Source organism: Meriones unguiculatus, chromosome 9 (genome assembly GCF_030254825.1).
Source record: "Meriones unguiculatus strain TT.TT164.6M chromosome 9, Bangor_MerUng_6.1, whole genome shotgun sequence".
Taxonomy (NCBI): domain Eukaryota; kingdom Metazoa; phylum Chordata; class Mammalia; order Rodentia; family Muridae; genus Meriones; species Meriones unguiculatus.
This window is the reverse complement of record NC_083357.1, coordinates 57,316,480-57,339,383: the sequence shown is the minus strand read 5'-3', so window position 1 is coordinate 57,339,383 and position 22,904 is coordinate 57,316,480. Positions and strand designations below refer to the sequence as shown.

Sequence of the window (22,904 nt, the reverse complement as noted above, 5' to 3'; positions counted from 1 at the left end):
GCAGTGATACGACACTTAGGGGTGTTTCCTTTCTTTTCCTTTTCAAGTCACTCACCTGGGGCTGCAGCACCATCTTGAGTGGTACGGAGAGCCTTTGCCCTGGGTTTTGTCCTGGTCCCATTATTTGAGCCTGCTGCACAGAGGACAGTGTCAGTGGCTGGGCTGCGGGTGGAGGCTGTGGCTGTGGCTGTGTTGATGGTGGCTGTGGAACAATCTGGATTTTCTGCTGTGGCTGCTGCACCTGCAGTTGAATAGTTACTACTTTGGCAGGCTGGCCCTGGGCATTCTTGGCTTGAGTCAAGGCTGCCAGCTGGTTGCCCTGTAACACTATCTTGCCTGGTAGACTCCCTAACACAACATGCCGATGTCCTTGGGGACCTCCGGACTGTGGCTGCTGGAGGACCAAGGTGATGCGTTTTGATTCACCCTACAGTGAAAAAGGAAATCACAGAAGAGACATTAGAAAACAGGAATACTTATACCAGCTTTCTTCATCTGAGATTCATAAAACTGAGTGTGAGAAAATTCATGTTTCCCCTCCAATGTCTCTATATCATCTTTTCTGTAACACCTCTTAATAGAGTATTAAGCCTATCACACACACAGAGACATACACACAAATATGCATGCACACACACATATGCACATGCATGCACACATGCGTGAGCACGAACACACGTGCGCATGCACGCACACACACACAAAACAAAGCTATCTAAGGCAGTCATTTAGTAGTTAGAAATTAGGACAACAATTCATAGAGTAAAATGAACATGCCTCCACATCAGTTTCATTAGTCTTAATGAACTGCTCCCAACTGATCCTTTATTCAGAGTTCTACCTTTGTGTGATAGATAGTAATAAGAGGATAAGAGTATTAGTGACAATAGGAAAATGGGGGCACCGGCACAGGTGTTCCTAATCCCAGCATCAGGAGACTGAGAGAGGATTCCACGTTTGAGGACAGCTTAGTCTACTATATAGTGAGACCCTCTCAAATACAAACCAAAAATCCCACAAATGGTGTGATAGCACACACTTCTAATCCCAGCTGTAAGGTGGAAAAAGTCAATCTCAAGTTTGACTAAAATTCTAGGCCAGCCTGGGCTACACAGCAAGACTCTGTCTCAATCAATCAATCAATCAATCAAACAGACTATAGAGCACTTCTAAGTATTGCAAATATATGCTTCCACAACATCCTCTATCTTCAATGACAATTTATAGCATAGATTTACTGTGAATTTTTGCTTCATGTCCATATCTCCCTACAGACTGAGCTCTGTGTAGAGACTGTCCATTGCATTCTGCACCAGGCAGGTACAGTGCAGCATGTGATGAGAGCTGAGAGGCACATTAACATTAACAATTCCCACCTCAGTTAGTAGACAAAAGCTCACTTGTGAAAAGCAAAGACAGTAAGGCATAATAGTTAGTACTTGAAATTCCAACACTTGGAGATGAAGGCAGGAAGACTGTCACCAGTTTGAGACCAGGCCCAGCTAGAATGACTTTGTCCCAAACATCCCACACCATGCAAGACAGATCTAAACAGACTTTCTGATAAACAGTCCTTATAAAGCTGTGTTCCCCCCCCCCATCCCCATGGTTCTAGGTCCTCTATGAAACCACAATTCAACTTCCCCTTTCACTCAAGTCACCTGGGTAGGTGTAGAAGTCAGTGTAACTGCAGGCTTCAGTGGGGGCCCTGTAGCCCCAGGGTTTCCAGCAGGAGCTGAACCCTTAACTGGCTGGAGGACTAGCTGCTTTACTGGTCGGCTCGGCTGGACAATCCGCTGAACAGCAGCCTGGTTCCCTGGGACCTTGGTGGCCAACACTGTATTACCAGAGACAATGGAAACACCTGGTCGAAGGGGTGTGCCAGTTAGCACTTTGGTAAAAGTGACTTTTCCACCATTGGCTGTGCCAGCCACTAGGGGCTGAGCTGTACTGGTGATACCTTGAGCCTGAATTTGTGCCACATGGGCACCCGTGACTGAGGAGTTTGGTGGGGCTTTAAGGATAACAATCTTAGGGGCTGACTGAGATGGTTGTCCTCCAGTATTACTTGGGGAAACAGCTGTGGCAGAGACACCCATGAAAGGATTCCCTTGGCTCAGGATCTCCTGGCTCTTGGAGACCTGCAAAAGTCCTGATGTTGGCGTTGATGTCTGCAAGACAGGTTGGGCTGGCTGCTCCTGGCTGGCGGGCTGAGTGGTATAATCATGCAAGGTTAAGGACTCTGGAGCTGGAGCTGTGGGTTCTTTGGGAAGTTCAGTGGGAGCTGCTTCCTCCGGTGGCGGAACCAGGTCACCTGCTGATGAATTTCCCACATCACCACCTCCACCATCTTGGTTCATCTGATCCAGGGAGTCCAGAGAGCTTGGCAGTCCAAGCGCTTCTTCAATGGGGTCTTGAGTGACCTGATTAAAGCTGTCATCAGTCAGAGAGTCCAGGCCAAATAAATTTGGGTCATCAAACAGATCCATGATTGGGTCTGCCATCTTGGTAAAGTAAAGAAGGGTATTTGTTGAAGGTCTGGGGAGGGAAGGGGAGGGAGGGAACTAGTTCTCCCCTCCCCTTCCCTATTAAGAAAAAATTGTACACAATGGATGAAGACTATTCTTCAAGTGAAGAGACAAGAAACAAGTGCATGTCAGATTGTTCTGACCTTCATGGAGCAAGTCAGCTAAGTCTTCAGAGTAGGAAAAACTCCTGTGAGAGAACATAAATACAAATGAAAAATAAGAAAAGTTGGTGATTTCAATGAACAGTTCTAAGGTACCATCTTAATATCCATTTACATTAAAATAGTAAGAGGACTTAATATGAGTAATGCTGTAGATGGACATATGGTAAAAAGAATATTCTCATTTCTGTCTCAAAACTAAAAATTAAGAAGAAATAACCCGTTAGGCTCTTATATCTCCACACCTTGACGTTTCTGTCTACCAAGAGCATTCTGCTTGTTGGGTGTGGTGGCACACACTTTGATTCCAGAACATAGGAGGCAGAGGCAGGGGTGTCTCTGTGAGTTCCAGGCCAGCCAACCACAGCTACAAAGTGAGGCACTGTCTCAAAAGGGCAAAGAAACAAAAATAACCATGCCCAAAATTAAATTTGTTTCTGTCCATTTCTTTTTACAATTATCTTTTCAAAACAATGACAAGAAAATTTATATTCACTCACTGTAAACTAGCACAACTCTAAAATATAGCAAGAACATTTATGTAAAGGTAAAGATTCTGGATACACTGTTGTAAATCCTCCTTCTGTTCTACCTATAACCGTGGTGGTTATAGGTAGTAAAAGTGAGCCACCTATAACCATGCTCATAACACAATGCCAGCTGAGTATATTTTCTCCAACAATATTCCATTAAGCATTTATAGATAGCTTTTTGGCTAATGTTTTTTTCAATGTCTTTCTTATATTTAAGTTTAAAAACTTTCTTTGCAAGACAGCATTTCAATTCTAATTTTTTTTTTTTTTTCTTACTAGTACCTATACATAGCCTACATTTCTACCTGGCACAGCTCATTTGATGAATTCTTGAGCCTTCAATGCTGTAACCTGTATATGGAACATAGCCTCTTCTATCCTTCACTCCATTCCACACATCCCTTCCAGCAGAGCAAACTATCCACCCAAAGCTCTTCTTTAACTCAGCAATTTGTGACTTGATCTTCTACTTGCTTTAAAGGCTCACAGCATTACGTCTTATTAAAGTAAAGCATATATGACTTGAGTTTCTTATCCATGTCCTGAAAAGTCCAAACCCTTCCTTATAGAAACTACCAGCTTCTCAAGATGCTTGTCTGACATGTGAGAAATTTGTTGTAAATATATAAAAATGAACAATTATGGATCTTATGCAGAATATACCCTCCAGGAAAATGGACTACGACCCAGGTTCTGAGAGACAAAAAGATCCTTGATGGTGAGAACTGCCTTACTTCCCTGTGGATCCTCAAGAAACCTACAGGAAAGCACACACAGGAGCCATCCAATGAACAGTTAATGGTAATATTTGCTCACATCATTGGAATGAACTACTATTCTTCACAAATATCACACTGCATTCCTTGATGCTAACATGAGACAATCTGAAAGCCTATCCTGAAAAATTGCCCCATAAATAGTATGTTGATAAACTCCACATCTATAGCTTAAAGTTCATGAACATACTAGGGGAAATTTAAGAAAATGTATACAACCACATAATACATGAAAAAGAGGTGAAAAGGAGAGAGGCCTCAGAAGAGCACTGACTGCTCTTCCAGAGGACCTAGGTTCTCCAGCACCCCAGGGAGACTCACAACCAGCTCTAACTCCAGTCCCGGGTTATCCAATGTCCTCTTCTGGCCTTTGTGGACATGCACGGGGACAAAACACCCACACAGAGAAATAAATAAACGAGATACATTCATACATACATGAAAAAGATACTTGTTCGTGGGCTAGTAGGATGGGTCAGTGGGTGAAGGTGCTTGCCACACCAGCTGGCGACCTGAGGTCAATTCCCAGAAGCCACACAAAGGTAGAGGGAAGGGACTGACGCCACAGAGTTGTCCTCTAACCTTCACACATGCACTATGGCATGCATACCTGCACATATACATCCACAATAATAATAAACCTTTTAAAACAATTTTAAGAGTATATAATGTCAATGACAATCCAGGAAAACCTTACTTGATAAGATCTATCTCTCTGAAAACAACAAATAAGAAATCTATCAGAAACACATGTAGATCTGGCAAAGACTTTTCCACTGAATTCTCAAGCTCTCTGTGCCCACGCGTGAGCGCATGCATGTGGTCATACGTACATTGTGTTGGGAGTGGGGTGTTAAAGTGTTCTTGTTCTGTTTTTGAGACACTGTCTTAGTATGTAACAGAGGATGGCCTCAAACTCATAATCCTCTTGCCTCAGCCTCCCAAGTGTTGGGATAATTGATGTGTGTTCAGCTGCCATTTATCTTTATAAAACAATAGGATATAAGTCAGTATCTCTTCCAGGTTTCAATAACTAATATTTTTCAAGTCTCAAGATGTGCATCAATTCCTATTCTTGGCCAAACTATTTCACCAGCTCACTTCAACTTCTAATATTTTCCCACAAATTACTCAAAATGGTAACCAGTACAGTTACACATATTTCTTGGTCTAATAAAAACCTATTCAGTAATTTTACTCATTTCCTTAACTCTCTTCAACTTTTAAAAATAGTTATGCCCCTTTTTATCATCAATGGTCTTTCATCTTCTACTCACTGTCAGAAGTTACAATAAACACTTGTTGCTAAAATGTCATACAAAAACAACAGCAAGAAGAATATGGCGGCTCATGCTGAGTCCCTGAATAAACACTACAATGAAAATGTCTACTAACTATAAGTTTACACCGACAATAACTCATATAAGTATATATATTTCATAATACCTTGTTATTTATTCAGTCTACTCCCAACCTCTCCCAATAAGGAGCCAAACTCAAACAAAGATCTTTAAAAAATATTATTTATACGATAGTCTTCCTATGTTGCATAAGCTGGCTTTGTGCTTTGCAAACCTCCTAGATTAGTTTCCAAAGGGCTAAGATTATATACATGTGTCACTCTGTCCAGAAGAAATTTTTTTTATTTATGTAATTTAATTTTTAAAAATAATTCATTCACTTTACATCCTGATTGCAGGCCCATCTCGTCTCCTCCCAGTTCCTCTCTCCCTCCTCTTGACCCATTCTCTTCCCCTATCATATGGCCTCAGAGCCTGTTAAGTCTCATTAGGACTGCTTGCATTCTCTTCCTCTTGGCCTGGCAATAATACCCCCACCAGGAGGAAGTGATCAAAGAGCTGGCAACAAAGTCCATGTCAGAGACAGGCCCTGCTCCTATTACTAGAGAACCCACGTGAAGACTGAGCTGCCTATCAGCTACACCTGAGCAGGGGGTCTAGGTCCTCTTCATACATGGTCCTTAGTTGGTGCATCAGTCTCTGCAGACCTCCATGGGCCCAGATTTGTTGGCTCTGCTGGTCTTCTTTTAGAGCTCCTGTCCATTCTGGATCTTTCTATTCCCCAACTCTTTCCTACAACCCCCTGCACTCTGTCCAAAGTTTGGCTGTGAGTCTCAACATCTACAGAAAAAAACTTTTTCCATTTTGCAACACTGGTAACTAAACCTAGGGCTTTGAGGGTACCAAATAAGAACATCACAGAGTTAATCTTACCTTTTTTTTTCTAATTTAAATTTTTATTTTGGGCCAATCATGGTGGCAGTTTTAATTCCAGAACTTGTGAAGCAGAGACAGGAGGATATTTTTGATTTCTACATAGCAAATTCCAGGATAGCGAAGGCCACACAGAGAAATGTCTCAAAAATATAATTCTTTAAAATTGGTATGTGTTTTGTTTACATGTATGTCATCGAACCATATGCATGCCGGTGCCTGAAGAGGCCAGAAAGGTGCATCAGATCTTCTGGAACTGGAGTTACTGACAGTTGTGAGCCTCCCTGTGGGAACTGGGAACCAAACCCAGGTCTTCTGGAAGAGCTCTTATGCACTGAGTTGTCTGTGCAGCCCCTCATTTTACCTTTTATTTAGACAGTGTCTTACTAAGTTGCATCGGCTAGCCTTGAAATTACTCTGTAGACTAGGTAGGCCCTGCACTTGTGGTCTTTCTACAGCAGCCTCCAAAGGAGCTATGATTACGAGTCTGCACTACCAGACCGGACCAAAGATAGTACTTTTTAATGAGACAGTAATTGCACTTTTTTTCCTGAAATATTTTTTTACCTATGTGTGACTCGATTATTAAGCTTTGAAAACCAGTGTCTTATTATTTCTTAGCCCTTGTTTCCCAAATTTCTTTTTTTGGTGGGGGATGGAGGGTTGTGAAATAATTTAAGTATGGGCTTAGGCATGAGGTTAAGAGAAAAAGAAGACAGACATTCTAGAAAGCACAGGTTTGGGCTCCCTTGAGACAATTACTTTTTGTTTACTTACTTGTTTGTTTTTTTAAGACAGGGTTTCTCTATGCAGCCCTGATTGTCTTCAAACTCAAGAGATCCACCTGCCTCAGTGCTGGGATTAAAGGTGTGAACCACCATATGAACCAGTACATCAGGCCTTACTTTTGTATGGGTTTTTCCCTCAGACATGTTTTCCCTGTGTAGCCCTGACTATCCTTGAACTCAGGGATCGGGCCTCAACCTCCCAAGTGCTGTAATTAATTAAAGGCATTCAACAACATACCTGCTTTATTTAAAAAAGAAACAAAACAAAAAACCAAAAGGGGGTTTTTGTAGTCTAGGGTGGCCACAAACTTGCAACCATTCACCTGCCTCAGCTTCCTGAGTGCTAAGGTTGTAGGCATGAGCTCTTACCTGGCTCTTTGACCAAATTTGTGCTTTCTATGTGTCAGTCTAGTTCAATAATTCAAAAGCCTTCCCAGGTGTGGTAGCTCACCCTGTCACCCAAAAACTAATGAAGAGGTAGAAGGACTGGATAAGTTTGAGGACAGTCTGAACTACAGAGGGCTTCATCGCAAGACTGTCTCAAACAACAACCCCGACACCAATCCTTGCAACTGACTCGATCCCACAATATAGAGTATTATTACTTCTCAGTCCCTTAGCCTGCTTTCCTGTGAGGTTTTAACCCCAGCTCTGATTCTCTGGTTCCCATTCCAAACCCTGGCAAAACAAATAAATGATGTATTCCAGGTTTTAAGATACAGCAACTATCTAGATAATAAAGTGATGTCATACTTTTGTCTTATTATGAATGAAAAACAGTCTTGATCAACCATTGCTCCAAAGAGAAACACATGTGTGTACTCTAAAAGAAGGTCAGGATTTAGTGGCCTGCACTTAATCACTTTCCATAATCAAAATTAACATACAAACCTATGACACAAACCCTAAGGACTGAAAGTGGAGAAGAAAAAGAACAGAAGTTCAACTGATGTTCAAGGACACGAGCTACAAACTCTAAAGAAGACAGATATTGCCAGAAAAATATCAGCTGTCTTCTCAGAGTTCCCTCGTTCTCCAGCCTCACCATCTTCGATACAGTTCTTTTATTTCTGGAACTTCAGTGCTCCAGCTCTCTGACTCTTGTGTTTTGCCTCCATATTGCCCATTTCTATTACTTGTCTGTCTTATCCCAACAGATTTTAATTCTATTTTATTCATCTACCAAACATCTTCATGCTTTTCACGAATAAGAGTGCTGTAAACAAGGGTGAAAGGGCTTATGGCACAGGAGGGTGTGGTGAGTGTAGTTTTTAAATGTGCACTCAGCATTACAGTTCTGTATCTGTAGTTTTACATTTCGCTGTTTCTATTACTGTCAGTACAAGAGGACAAAATCTTGACCAGAAAGGACCTGTAAAACACAATGGGCGAGGGAGCTGATGTCAGTAGAAAGACAACAGCATGAATAAAGTCACTAGTATCTCTGGGAGAAGGTAAGAGCTCTTACATTACTCCAAAAGGGCATTTATCATAGTTTACTGTTATAATGAAAGAGAAACACTGCAACAGACATTATTTCATCATCTAACAGATGAAGTTATAGAAACTGAACTACAGACACAGATTCTCCATTTATAGATTTCTTTATTCTAGCCATACTTAGAAGATAGTGAACAAATGTCATATTGAGCAATACTGACTTTTTCTGTAGTATACACTTTTAAAAAGCACTGCGCATACCCACCTAACCTATGCTCAAAGATTCAAAAAATAAAGTATCTTACTTCAAAGTATAAACCTTGTTGGAAATGAATCATTTTCAGGAGGATGAGCTAGAGGCAGACTCCAGTTATTAAAACACAGCATGGATAGGAGAAGCTTAATTTAAACAAGAAATACTTTGAAAATAGGATAATCATGACAGCTTACAACAACCCAATATAATATATAGCAGGAGAACACTTAAAAAAAAAAAGTATGTCATTGAAACATTTGTGAGATTTAGAGAATCTCAAACCTTAAAGATAAACGAGGAAGAGACATTCAAAGTAAATGAAACCATAAGTTGGGGGTCAAAGAATGATCAGGATGGAAGGACAGAGCACAAGAAATGAAGGTATTAACTTGGAGCCATTTAGGCTTCTTCAAATAAATCAAGAACCTAGGCCATTTTCTCTGTCTTCACCATTCTATCAAATGAGTGGCAACTCTATTTCTGTTTTCTAATCATTGAAGTAAAAACATACCTAAATTAAGAATGTAGACATTTGGGGGCAAATATGGCTGGTAACAGAGAGCACTTCGTTAAAAAACAGGGAAAGCTAAATAACCAACCATGAAACCTAAAAGCATGTATTTTTCAAAAGCCAAGAGGGAAACTGTAGAAATTATGTTACTCATACAGGGAAAGGGAAGGAAATAGAATTGATGGAGTGGAAAACGCTACTGGAAGTGGGGATGGGAAGGGGGGCCGGGTACATTACCTGCTCTTACTGCCGGGGTTGGTGCCAGTAAGGCCCATACGGCAGAGGCAAGCAGAGGCACAGACGGGAGACTTGAGGCAACTGGAGCCCCCAAATAGAGTTGAAGTACATGCACTTGAGCGTGGAAGCTATCGGGGACACCTCCGAGGTGGGGATGGTCAAGATGGGAAGATGCGGGGGGGTGGGGGTGGGGGTGTGATGGCCAGGGAAGCAGCAACGTTAGGACGCAAGCTGCAGGCTGAGAGGCCTAGCAAGCCCCGAAGGTGAAAAAGCCCTGCACCTCACCCCGATGGGAGGCAAAGGTAGCTTTACCTGCGGTGGCCGTGGGGCCGGTTCGCTTCTCGCTGTCTCTCCAGCACCAGTTCCCCTCCTTCTGCGCAACCTAACTTGATGCGCTTGCCCGCCCCACACCCTTATTGGCTGAGAACCACTGCCACTCAACCAAAGGCGCAGAGACGCAAAACAGCGCAAGGGCGGGACTAGAAGCACTCCCTTCCCCCGCAGGTTAGGTTGAGAGCGCACAGAGAGGCCTATCCGGTTTCTAAGGCCGAGACCAAGCCTGTAGCTTGCTTGAAAACGAAGGTGCGGGAGAGTAATCCTGAGGGTTGCTTTTTAGCACCCACACTGCTCACACAGCCTCGTAGAACCCTAGGGAGGTGTTCTGCACTAGGCCAGCTCCGCCTCCCCCTGGAACCCCTGTCTTCCGGCGGCCCTGTCACTCCCTCCCACTCCCCAGCCCAAGATGCCCAGGCGCTACCAGGGGACAGTACAGTTGCTGGGCGTGCAGCCTTTCACTTTTCCAAGATAAGACACTCAGTGCTAAAACCCAGGAAGCTGGCTTGCATGCCTGACACTTCTGCTTCCATAAAGTTGGCTCAGTGCCTCAAACAATTCTCTGATCTGTTGCCCTCCAAAATACACACCTAGTCCTACCCACAGGCTCGGCCTGTCTCTAAAAACAGTCCGTCTGACTTAGCCATCACTGTCCTTTCCTGGTGTCTCTGAGCAGACTAGCGTCATAGTGAGGGTCTGCAAGGTTAAGTTCCCCAAAGTAAAACTATTAAGTATAAACAGCTGCATCACTTGGACCACTGTTTACTCTAAAAAGTGTCCTTAACACGAAAATCTTATTTTTCTGTACTCTTGGCCCAAAATGGGAAAGGGAGATGAACTTGAACTTGGACTTGCTACTTTTGAAGATCCCAATGTTAACCTACCACTAGACAGGCCGAAAACACCCAATTAGACTGTAAGTTGTGTTAAGGCTTCCTATTCACTTCGGCTTTGAAACCTCCTTGCTACTTAGCAGCCAATAAACTGCCAAGTTCTCCTGACACTACTGCAATGTATTAGAACAGACCTCGGAGCCCGCATTGCGCTAGGATTATAAGTCAACCACTTTGTACAGATGAGAAAACCAAGCAGCTGAAGGATCCAACTAAGAAACTAAGTAGCAAAGCCAGGACTTCTAGCTCTGCTGCCCTTTCTCTTATTTGTGCAGTTCCTTGTGTAGGAGAAGTCTCATAACTGATCTTTTGCTCTCCCAATCCACCCTGCTACCACAATAATTTGTGAATATACAATTTGACCAAACAAACTTCATGCTTAAGAACTTTCAAAGGTAGCCTGTTACTTTTGTAACTGTATGAGGCATATCTATAACACCAGCAGAAGGAGGCTACTGCAGGTAAAAACAAAACAAAACAAGATTTAATAGCACACCTTGCCTTGTTTGTCCTGGTTTCCACATATACATGCTAGTCAAAAAGCTAAGGTACTATTGCTATATTTTTTTTCTCATACGAGTCTAGTCAATACTGCTGCATTCAAACTGTGTACACCTTTCATTTGCTGTGTCAAAATCTTATGTTCTAAGATGTACATCTCTTCACTCATTACCTCAATTCAGATTGCTTTGGAACTCACTATAGTGTTCTCACTATAGAGTTCTCAAGCTGGCCACAAATTCGTGGTGATTTCCCTGCTGTGGCCTCCCCAGTGCTGGGACTACAGGCATGAATTCAGGATTACTATGCCCATTATCTAAACATTTACTGAGTAGTCAATGTAATCCTAAGTAATTTGATAGTATTAGGAACCCCAAAATACACAATCCCTAACCACCAGGCATGATGGCATATGTCTGTAATTCTAGCACCCGGGAGGTGGAGGCAGAGAATCATGCATTCAAGGCCACCTTGAGTTAAATGTGAGCCCGTTTTAAAAAAACAAAAAAACACAAGACAGAGAGTGAGAGGGGAGAGGGAGCAAGAGAGGGAAAAAGATATAATCTCTATTCCTATTGGATGCATAATGGGAAGAAGGTAAAGAGTAGGCACTGTGATAAAAATTGCAAGTGGGCAAGTGTAAACAGTTATAACACAAGATGGTAATATAACCAGCAAGGGTCATTCATTATAGGAATGGAATTAATTTAGGAGAAAAAGGTATCAGGAAGTAGTTTCTTAATTATAGATGACAGGTCAAGGTGAACCATATGAAAGGAATATCCAAGCAGCAGAGATAGTGGGAAGGAAGGCAAAACAAAAGCATGAAAATGAAAAGCAGTATGTGACACATAATTTTGCAGTTCAGTCCTGCCCAAGTATAAATCACAGGAAACTGAACAGAGGCAGGGCAGATAAGGATCAGACAGTAGAGAGCCATTTCTTACAGGTATATAGGAATCCACAGAAACAAACAAAATGAAATGACATGATCAAAATTAAGTTTGGTTACCTAACTCTGGCTTTGAGGGACTGAAAAACATAAGCCATGGGGTTGGTTAGGAGGATGCTGTGCATCCAGAAAAGAGACAGGCACTGGAGATTTACTAATTTGTTATATACTGTGAAAACTAAACATGACATGTGGGATGGAAAACTCCATTCAGAGCCAGGCAGTTCAGCGCTATGATTTAGGTCTCTGTGGGCATGCTTCTTTTCCTTTCAGACCATCCATTAAACCTTTTTAATTTTGTGAACCACCTGATAACCTTCTAATAAATTCTCTTTCTGAATCCTACCTAACAAGATGATTAAGGTATGAACTGTAACAATCTGATTCAAAATATGATGGGAGGGAGGTACAGCACCCAGAAATACATGAGATAAAAATAAGTCAGTAAACCAGCAAGTTGCAGTGGTGCAGGCCAATAATCCCAGCACCGGGGAAGGAGGAAGCAGGCGGAGCTCTGTGAGTTTGAGGCCACCTGGTCTACAAGGTAAGTCCAGGACAGCCAAGGCTACACAGAGAAACCTTGTTTTAAAAAACAAAAATAAAACAAAAAAATCAGTAGACCATGGAATTTAGCCATACTGACTGAACCATGTCAAACTGTGACATTCAATGGCTGTAGAAAAATCCAGTTTGGTGATAGATTTAGGGAGTTGTCAAAACTAGGTGTTAGGTATAAGAGTGGAGATTACTTAAGAAATGTGAGCAACAGATCAAGTATAAGAAAAACTGCTCTAGCTGGGTGTGGTAGTGCATGCCTTTAATTCCAGCACTCAGAAGGCAGAGGCGGATGGATCTCTGTGAGTTTGAGGCCAGCTGGTCTACCTACATAGGGAGTTCTAGGAAATCCAGGGCTACATAGAGAGACCCTGTCTCAAAAGCAAACACTCAAACAAAAACAAAACAACACCAAGAAAAAAAGAAAGAAAGAAAGAAAGAGAGAGAGAGAGAGAGAGAGAGAAAGAAAGAAAAAAAGAAAGAAGGAAAGAAAAAAAAGAAAGGAAGGAAGGAAGGAAGGAAAAAAAACTGTTCTAATAGCAGTAAGAGAGACTAGAAAATGTCAGTGTCTGTGAGGATTTGGAGAAATTGGCCTGGAACTCAGAGACGCACCTGCCTTAGCTTCAGGAATTAAAATAGTGCATTAGGGATTAAAAGGCCACTATGCCTGGCCTCCCTAGGTACATTTTTTGTTTCTGTTTTTTGTTTTTCTCTATGTAGTCCTGGCTGTTCTCAAACTCACAGAGATGCCTCTGAAGTGCTGGGATTAAAGGCATGTGTAGTGTGACCACTGCCCAACCCTAGGTCCATTTTAAACAAAGTAGCTACAATAAGAGATATGGGGACTGGAGAGGCGGCTCTCTGCTTAGGAGACCTGGCTGGTCTTCCAGAGGTCCTGACTTCAATTCCCAGCAACCACATGGTGGCTCACAACCATCAGTAGTATGATCTGCTGTCCTCTTCTGGCATGCAGGTGTACATGCAGCTAGAGCACTTGTATATATAAAATAAATAAATCTTTTTTAAAAAGAGAAATATATATCCTAGGGAGAAATTTAGATTTTTCGAAATGTAGACTTGTATCTAAAAATCTATACTCTTAAATTGACTACTAATGTAATATTACGCAGATTAAACAAAACACTTAGCTGGAGGCCAAATGCAGTTCAGAATAGAAGGCAAGAACTAATAAGAAGCAGACATTAGAATTTAAGGATCAGCATGAGCTATGCCAACTTAAACAGAGAAAGAAGAGCTAGAGATGAAGGGACTAAACACAGAAACAAGGAGAGCAGAGATGTGTAGGGTAAAGAGTGGTCAATTCTGCCAAAGGAAAACTATCCATCGGAGGGGATGAAGGAAGTTCTCAGTGATTAAGAACACTTGCTGCTCTGGCAGAGGACATAGGTTCAGTTTCCAGCACCCATATGGTAGCTCACAAGCATCCAATTCCAGTTCTAAGGGATCCAATGCCCCCAGCTGGTCCCTGAAGATACCAAGCACACATGTGATTGCAGAAAATCACCTACTCTTTACACATCTTTCTCTGGCTTCAAGGCACCAGTTAGGTTTTCACTCTGCCTCTGTGGCTACATTTTCTTTTCAAGGATGTCTGATTTAATATAAAGCCTCAATTCATTCTTTTCTTCAATAACCTACATGCTCTAATATCTTTCATCTTTACTTCTGAGCAAGACATCATCTCTGAACCTGGTGCTCTACCAAACTGCTTACTCAATATTCCTTCCTGGTACCCCCTCCAGTATCCCCAACCCTACACATGACAACCACCTCCCAGCAATCTCCTCCTGTCCAGAAGCCAAAAGCCAGATATCCTCTTCTTTACCTCCTATAGCCAACATTTTAAAACCCCATCTTCTAAATATCCCTCAAATTTACCATCTACTTTTGCTCCACTGGCTCAGATTATCACAGGACTACTGTGACTGACTGCCATGTAACTGACTCTTCCCTTGTCTATTTAATCCTTTCCTTTTCCTTTTTTTCTACCTCCTGCCCCTCCCCCAGCTTCACATGGTACTAGGGAACTGAACCTAGGGACTTCTGGTGAGTGAACTACACTCACCCCTAATTTTCTTAGCAAACCTCGAATTCCTATCTTGAGGAAAATGAAACATAGACTGTTCATTTGTCAATATCCTACAGTTATTAAAAAGCAGTATCAGACTCAAATTTAGGCAATGTCTCTTCAGCGCCCCCCCCTTAATATACTGTGTCCTAAGGTGTATAACCACTATAAATTCTCTCTTAGCAAGGCATGATGGTTCAGGCCTATAAAGCCAGCAACTCAGGTAGCAGCAGACAACCTGGGCCACAAAAAGAGTTCCAGACAAACTAGCGTTACACAGAAAGACCCTATTTAAAAAAACAAAAACAAAGGCAAACTAATAATCAATAAAGTCTCTCTTCACCACCAATACTTCTCCCTTAAGTGGAGACTTGATACATAGTTTTTGATGTCTTTCACTCCCGTTAGAATGCAAGTTCCTCAAGGGCAAAGACTATTTATAACCTGTCTTGGTGGTAATGGGCATTCAATGTACTTTTGGAGAAGAATGTACTTAACCTCCAGGCAAAGGTGTGAGTGAAGTTTCACAGAGTAATGGGGAGGCTTCTGAGCAAAGGGAAATGTCTTTCCTTACTGACAGTGACAATAAATGAGTAGAGACATGCTTCCCTCTAGAAACATTCAGAAAAGGCATCATAAAATAAAATCATAAGCAACTTCACTTTTTAGGTCCAATAACAGACACAGCTTTACATAAGAGAAAAGAAGCCATTTAGGGCTGAGGAGATAGCTTAGCAGTTAAAGAGCACTGGCTGCTCATCCAGAGAAACCATGTTCAACTCCCAGCACGCACATGGCCGCTCACAACCATCTGTAACTCTACTTCCAAGGGATCCAACACCCTTTTCTGGCTTTCATAGGCACTAAACAAGCAAATGATGCAGACATACATGCAGGCAAAACCCGGGCACATAACATTAAAAACAAGGGAGCATATATACACATATTTCTATCTTTGGCTTAAGCCTAAAGATAAAAAATAAGAGTGCAGTTGGGCACACACATTTAATCCCAGCACTTGAGAGGCAGAGGCAGGTGGATCTCTGAGTTCAAGGTCAGCCTGGTCTGCAGAGCAAGTTCCAGGACAGTCAGGGCTTTATAGAGAAACTCCTGTCAAGAAAGAAAGAAAGAAAGAAAGAGAGATAGAGATAGATAGATAGAGAGAGAGAGAGAGAGATAGAGGGGAAGGAAGGATGAAAGAGAGAGTGCAATCTTTAGATAGAGAGAGAGAGAGAGGGGGGGAAGGAAGGATGAAAGAGAGAGTGCAATCTTTAAGTCTTTAAGGAACTTTGCCCTTAAAGTAAACTTAGGGTGACTCTGAAGAAAATCCTCTTCGCTGGCTCATGGTTATAAAAGGAAAAAAATAATATGCTGGGGACAGGTTTGATACTCAGTGGGAAAAAGAGACTGTCACTCAAGGCCAAAAACTTGGGTTTGACTCCTGGAACCCATGTACAGAAGTAAGGAGAGCACTGGTTCCACAAGGTTGTCTTCTGGCCGCTACACATATACATACATGTGATATAAATGCATAATAATGATGATAAAGTAAAAAAAAAAAAAAAGATTATGCTGAGTTCCAGAGGAGACTCTAACTACTACTACTGATACCACTACTCTTGGGTAAACAACGTAAAAAAAAGAACATATACTATATAGGTGACAGTCCTGGTATCCACATCCTCCCAACCTGGCCTTCCCTATTTTAAATAAGCCATTTTTTATACATTTGTTCAGCCTGGGAGCAAATGTAAATGTTTACTTAATTCAACTACATGCTCTAAAGCCCATGCATTTCAAAGTAATCCTCAAGAGTAAAAGAGAATATGTAATATTTGGCACATAGCAAGAAAATAAAGAGGAATAATATTCCTTAGCCAGTATTTTAAAATAGTACCACTAAAAGTTTATCTCCTACAAAACTACTTGCTAGGCAGTGGTAACTCACACCTTTAATCCCAGCCCTCAAGATGTAGAAACAGGCATATATCTGAGTTTTAGGCCAGCTTAGTCTACAGAGTGAGTTCCAGGGCAACCAGGGCTACACAGAGAAACCCTGTCTTAAAAAAAAATCATTAGAAACTTAGCAGAGTTGATCTGCTAAGAAGAATGATGAGAAACTAAAATACACAAATGGGTTTCACAGCTAGAGAAGCAGGGTGAAGGGACCCTCAGGAGACCTCAGTCTACAGGAATATCTCAGCATCTATTCTGTTACTATTCCACTTATTTCACAAAACCTTCTTGCTGTAACTTAAAATTCCTCAGTTGATTAGGCTGTCCTTTGGTGGTTCTCAGGCCCATCTCCAGCATACTTAGTTTCTGTCAACTTTCAGGAGAGAATCGAAAGGGAACAGCCAAGACCTGTACAGATATTTAAATGCCTTGTTAAAAAAAAAAAAAGTTCCCTAACAGGATACAAAATACACATAAAAACTCTGCATGTTATAGAATCCATGTGTAAATAAAGAGCTAACTTGGTATCACTCTGGCAGAAGTTGGTTCCCAACACCCACTGGAGGTGGCTCGCAACCACCCATAGCTCCATCTCTAAGAGAATGTGATGCCTCTGGCCTCCGTGGGCACCCGCACTCTGTATACACACCTACACACAAATACACATTAAAATAAATCTTTATAAGAGATTAGTATAAGTGAGAAAGAAAAAAATAAAACACTGAAGTTTTGTTTTCATGTATTTTTCTTAGTCCCTAGTTTAAAAAAAAAAAAAAAAAATCCTAGGCATGGTATCACACACCTTTAATCCCAGCTCTTAGGAGGCAGAGGCAGTCTGGTCTTTGTGAGTTCAAGGCTAGCCTGGTCTACAAAGTAAGCCCAGGATAGCCCAGGCTATACAAAGAAACCCTGTCTCAAAACACCAAAAACCAAAAAGAAAGAAAGGAAACAAAACAAAACAAAACAAAACAAAAAAAAAACAAAAACAGAAATAGATGATGACAGTTCACTGGAGAGCACTGGCCTAGCACATTCAATGCCTTGGGTCCTATACCTACATAGCACCACAAAAAACAAAACAAAACAAAACAAATCAATCAGAAAAAGCTTCTCTTCATGCAGGTTACTTAGGCAAATGTATGTGTGATAAGATCACACTCTACTCCCCCCCCTAAATTTTGTTATCTGGACTCTAAAATAGGTAACGAATCTAATAAAAATCACTAATTTCTCAAAGACCCAACCAAAAAAAAAAAAAAAAAAAGCTATCACTAATGGAACAACATACTTACAAATACTCATATCCCAGAGGAATAATTCTCAAAGGTATCTGCGGCAAATTCTCAAAATATGTAGAGGATTAAAAAAAGGGGGTAGGGCAGGAAATTCCAGAGGTTTCTATAATGATCACAAAAGACAATTCTAAAAACCCCGAGAGATTCACAACTGTTCAACAGCCTGCCTGTCTTCTCAAATGAATTTAGGAATTCAATTTCATGGGGCTGCAAAGGTAAGTTAAGAGTTAAGAGCACTGGCTGCTCCTCAGAGGACCTGGTCTTGGTTCCCAGTACCCAAAAGGCAGCTCACAACCACCTATAACCCTCGTTCCAAGGGATCCAAAACCCTCTTTTGGCCTCTTTGGGCATCAGATGTGCACATGACCACATACATATAGGCAGGCAACACTCACAGACATGATTTTTTTGTTTCACTTTGTTCTTGTTTTTTTCTTGTTTTTTGAGACCCAGTTTCTCTGTATAGCCCTGGCTGGCCTCCTACTTTGAGAACCACCTCCTCTGCCTTCTGAGTGCTGGGATTAAAGGCGTGCACCACCACTGTCTTGGCCACATTTTTAAAAATTCAATTACTATGACTGAGGGTGTAGTTCAGTAGTAGAGCAAGACCCTGAGTTCAATCTCTAAGCACCCCCCCCCAATAAAAGGAATTTACTTACTATATAACTTTTCTCAGAAAGTTACTGACCTAACTAGGTTCAAGAAATATAGGCAAAAAAGACTGCTAAAAATTCCAAGACAGGGGCTGGAAAGATGGCTTCGTGGTTAAGGGCACTTGCTCTTGCAGAGGACCTAGATTTGATTCCTAGTACCCACACTGAGTAGCTCACACCACCAGGAACTCCAGTTCCAGAGGATCTGATGCATTCTTCTGACCTTCACAGGTACCAACATGCAAGTGGCACACATACATTTAAGGTACACCATAAAATAAACAAATCTTACCTCAAAATTGAAAAAAAAAATTCTGTTTGTGTGCTGGAGATAGTGTTGTAGTTAAAAAATGCAGCACAGTTCAGGTTCAGCACCCACCTAACCAGCCAGGACTCCTGTAAAGGCCCATGATTGTAGTGCCCTCTTCTGGCCTCTGTAAGTACACAGCACCCACACATATGTGTAACTACCAACATGGCCACATATATGTAAGTGAATCTTAAACACAAACAAACAAACAAACAAACAGTGCTAGACGTGGTGACCCATGCCTTCAATCCCAGCATTCAGTAAACAGGTGAGTTCAAGGCCAGTCTGGTATACAGTGAGTTAAATGACAGCCAAGGCTATGTAGAGTGCTTATCTCAAAAACTAAACAAACAGAAGAATAATAAAATAAAATAAATACATATAAACTTAAAGCTTCTTTTAAAAACGTAAAGATTTATTTATTATTTATACATTATTCTGCCTGCATGTGTGCCTGCACACCAGAATAGGGCACCAGATCTCATTATAGACGGTTGTTAGCCACCGTGTGGTTGCTGGGAATTGAACTAAGGACCTCTGAAAGAGCAGCCAGTTCTTAATTCTGAGCCATCTCTCCAGTCCCTCTTTTAAAAACTTATAGACTCTCTGAACAAAAAGGTCATTATGGAGTTATTTTACTGGACTGTTGGGGAATTATCAAAAAGTTTACTACTATCACATTTTAGGTGCTGATAGATGGGAAAAGTTACAATTCTAAAAATTATACCTAAGTAATTTCCGTAGAATGCTATTGAACTATCATTTAGGGTTTTTTGTTTGTTTTGTTTCAAGACAGGGTTCCTTTGTCTGTCCTGGTGTTGATCTGTAGACCAGGCTGGCCTCGAACTAAGTGCTGGGATCACAGGTGTGTGCCATCGTGCCCAGCTGATCTATCATTTTGAAATGAAGTTATATACTGCAAATTTCTCTGGAGATAGGCAGAAGAAATAAAACCAGGGATATTTTACTCTTTCAACAATAAAGAGAACTTATTAGTAACTGTGAATACTAATAAATAACTGTTTTTGGACATCTTTTCAAGTAAACTGAGGAGACCATATAGTGACAACCTAGATCTGAAGAGGGCAGGATTCTAAGTTTTCTAAACTGCTTTACTGCTGAGACTATCCTCTTGGATCTACCCCTGCGGAAGAGGAGTGTGGCGCGATCCTCTGTGGCAGCTTCACTGCTAACTATGCCTTCTGAGCTTTCTGGTGTTTTGGTGGTGCTGTAGACTGGACTCAGGCCTGGCCTTGTGTACAGCAGGCAAGTGCTACACCCACAGCCTCTCCTACTGGACCTCTGATAACTGTGTAACATACCTTTAGCAAACAGAATTTAAGTGTTTCAGTTTTTAAAGACTCTTGCTACAATCTGAAGACAAAATATAAAATAATTTAATTTGAACATTTCTTTTCATGTGACATCAAACAACTCAGAGATCCTGCTGAAGGACAGAACATAATGGGTAATAAAATAGAAAAGAAAAAGGGGGGGGGGGGAGGGAAAAGGCTTGGTAGGGTGGTACAGACCTGTCTTGTACATTTAAGGGCACTGAGGAAGATTAGGAGTTCAAAGCCAGTCTCAGAATTCAAGCCAGCCTGGCCTACATGAGACTATCAACACAAAACAAGCACAAAGCACAAAACCCAAAACACCCCGGAGTCAAGATCCTACTGCTCCTTGGTGAAAAGCTATTGACAATTAGTGCTGCTAAAGAAAGAAGAATCAGTCCTGTCTAAACATAAGGCCTCCATAGTGGCCAATCCCAAAAGGTCAGTCCTAAGACGAAGTAACACTGAATGGACTCATTAGGTTTTATATGTACATAAATATGCACTTACATATGTATATACACATGCAACAATAACTAAAGAGGAAGTCAATAATGTGAGGGAGCAGGGGATAAGGGAGGTATTGGAAGAAAGGAAATTATATAAATACAGTACTCATGTATGCAATTATAAAAAAAAACAAAAATAAAAGAGAAAATTATCTATGGAACTGCTTAAAGAGAAACCTCAGGTATTTACATGTTCTGTAGTTTAAAATGTTCATAACTATTAGGAGATAGACATACTGCATAGGACAAATACACAAGAATTTTACTTTTAGGTGTTTTGTTTTGTTTTTTTGGTGTTACTGGGAACTTAACCCATAGCTCTGTATATGTTCAGGAAGCACTCTAACATGATATAACCCTTACCTCTTACAATGAAAATTTTTAAATATAAAGCACAGCAAGAAAACACAAAAAGAGCTAAAATTGACTTCAAAAGCACATAGAACAAAACTGTGAGGTTAAAGGGGAAAGGTTATCTAGGACAACATCTGGAATGCAGTAAATAGTTGGATAAAGTTTTCAGGCAACAGAAAATAGCTGCTGTCTGTTACATAAAAAGACAGCTGTCACTTAGGCACCAGACCTCCGCTGAATCACAGGATTGGTGCATTAAGACAAAAAGTAAAGTGGGCAAAATCCTAACAGGAAGATCACGGATGCTGCAGAATTCACTCCAGAGGAGATGAAACCAACTGGGTGACACAGGAAACACACCAGTGCATCAAACGCCAAAGAAAAAGACAGTAAATACCAGAATGGCCACAGCAGCAGTACTGGGGGAGGTCACTCGAAGACCTGAGATCAGAGGAAAGACCAAAGGCAAGCAGAGCTTCTTCTACTGCTGAGCAAGGCTTCCAAATACTCGGCTGAACTTAAACTCAGAAGATGGAGAGTTCAGGGCCGTGGATAGATAATCTCACAAAACCATTTAACAAGGACACCTGAATGTGGTAGTTTTTCCATGGATAAAAGCATTAAGGCTTATTCTTTCAGTAAGAAGGAACCTTCAAATTAACCTTGAGTCACAGTACTGTCTGAAGAAATGCTCTTTTCAAGGGTGGCATATATAAAGGTTTCCCTTAAACAATCCCCTCACCACCCTCTATTACCTAACACAAATGGCTCCTTCACATAAAAAGTCATTTTCACCACAAACTTCTGCCCCGGTGGGTACAATGCCCTATCATTCAGGAGTCCTATAGGAAAGGTTGTTCTAGGAAATACTAGATTTATGTTTCCTGGTAATAAAAAGTCAGCTCAGCAGATATATTGTCCAACCACATCTAAATGGATTTGGCCAGTTTGAGACTTGAAAAAAAAAAAAAAAAAAATCAAAGAGCCAAACGCACATGACAGATCAAACACAGAGAAGATATGAGCTACGCTAGAATCTATACATACATTCCTCCTCCAAATCCTTTATTCCTGCTCTTTTGCTATGTCGGAAACCTTCCCTGAGCCTATCTTTTTTTGTTTCTCTTTATTTGTTGTGGAGGACTGAACCCAGGGCCCTATACATACTAAGTACTCGCTCTACCACAAAGCAAAGTCTCAGCTTACACACACATACATACATACACACACTCAGAGACATGCAATTTTCATTAGCCAATATCCTTTGATTGTCTGGGACAGTCTGTCATACCAATGTTACTTGCAACAGGTCTTAAGTAGAATTATACTGTATTTTTTACCATAATGTTTATTATTTTGACAGTAGGAATAACTCTAAAATAGTTCAAATAATGTTCTCCACTTTCAAGATTTTGGTACTAGTGAATTTATATAATCCAAGAATTTGGGAGCAAGAGGCGTAAGGACCAAGAAAGACTTCAAGGTCATTCTCCAACCTGGGCTACATGAGACTGTCTCAAAATACAAACTGAAAACACACTGGGCTTCTGGTTGGAGCTCTTACTTCGGAGTGCCCTCCCCCCCCGGAAATGGCTAAAGAAAAAACAAGCTAACAAAAAAAGAAGTTGCCCACTTCTTGCCCTAAGAAATTGACTACAAGTGGGGCACGGTGGTGCAGGCCTATAATCCCAGCACTCAAGGAGGCA

The 22,904-nt window shown here is 41.2% G+C and overlaps 1 protein-coding gene across 6 annotated transcripts in view; it reads right to left on the bottom strand.

Annotated features, from left to right (window-relative positions):
• Chd8 (chromodomain helicase DNA binding protein 8) overlaps positions 1-22,904 on the bottom strand; it is a 68,819-nt gene that overhangs the window by 44,346 nt on the left and 1,569 nt on the right. For 3 of the 6 annotated variants that reach the window (XM_021652317.2, XM_021652321.2, XM_021652319.2), the window contains exons 2-3: positions 1,662-2,715; positions 56-427 (exon numbers count right to left, since the gene is read on the bottom strand). In XM_021652317.2, coding sequence (XP_021507992.1) covers positions 56-427; positions 1,662-2,504 — 1,215 coding nt within the window. In that variant the 5' untranslated portion in view covers positions 2,505-2,715. Of the gene's footprint in view, positions 1-55; positions 428-1,661; positions 2,716-9,776; positions 9,865-22,904 lie in introns of those variants that run through there. The other 3 variants (XM_021652318.2, XM_060391226.1, XM_060391227.1) reach the window with 2 other exon arrangements.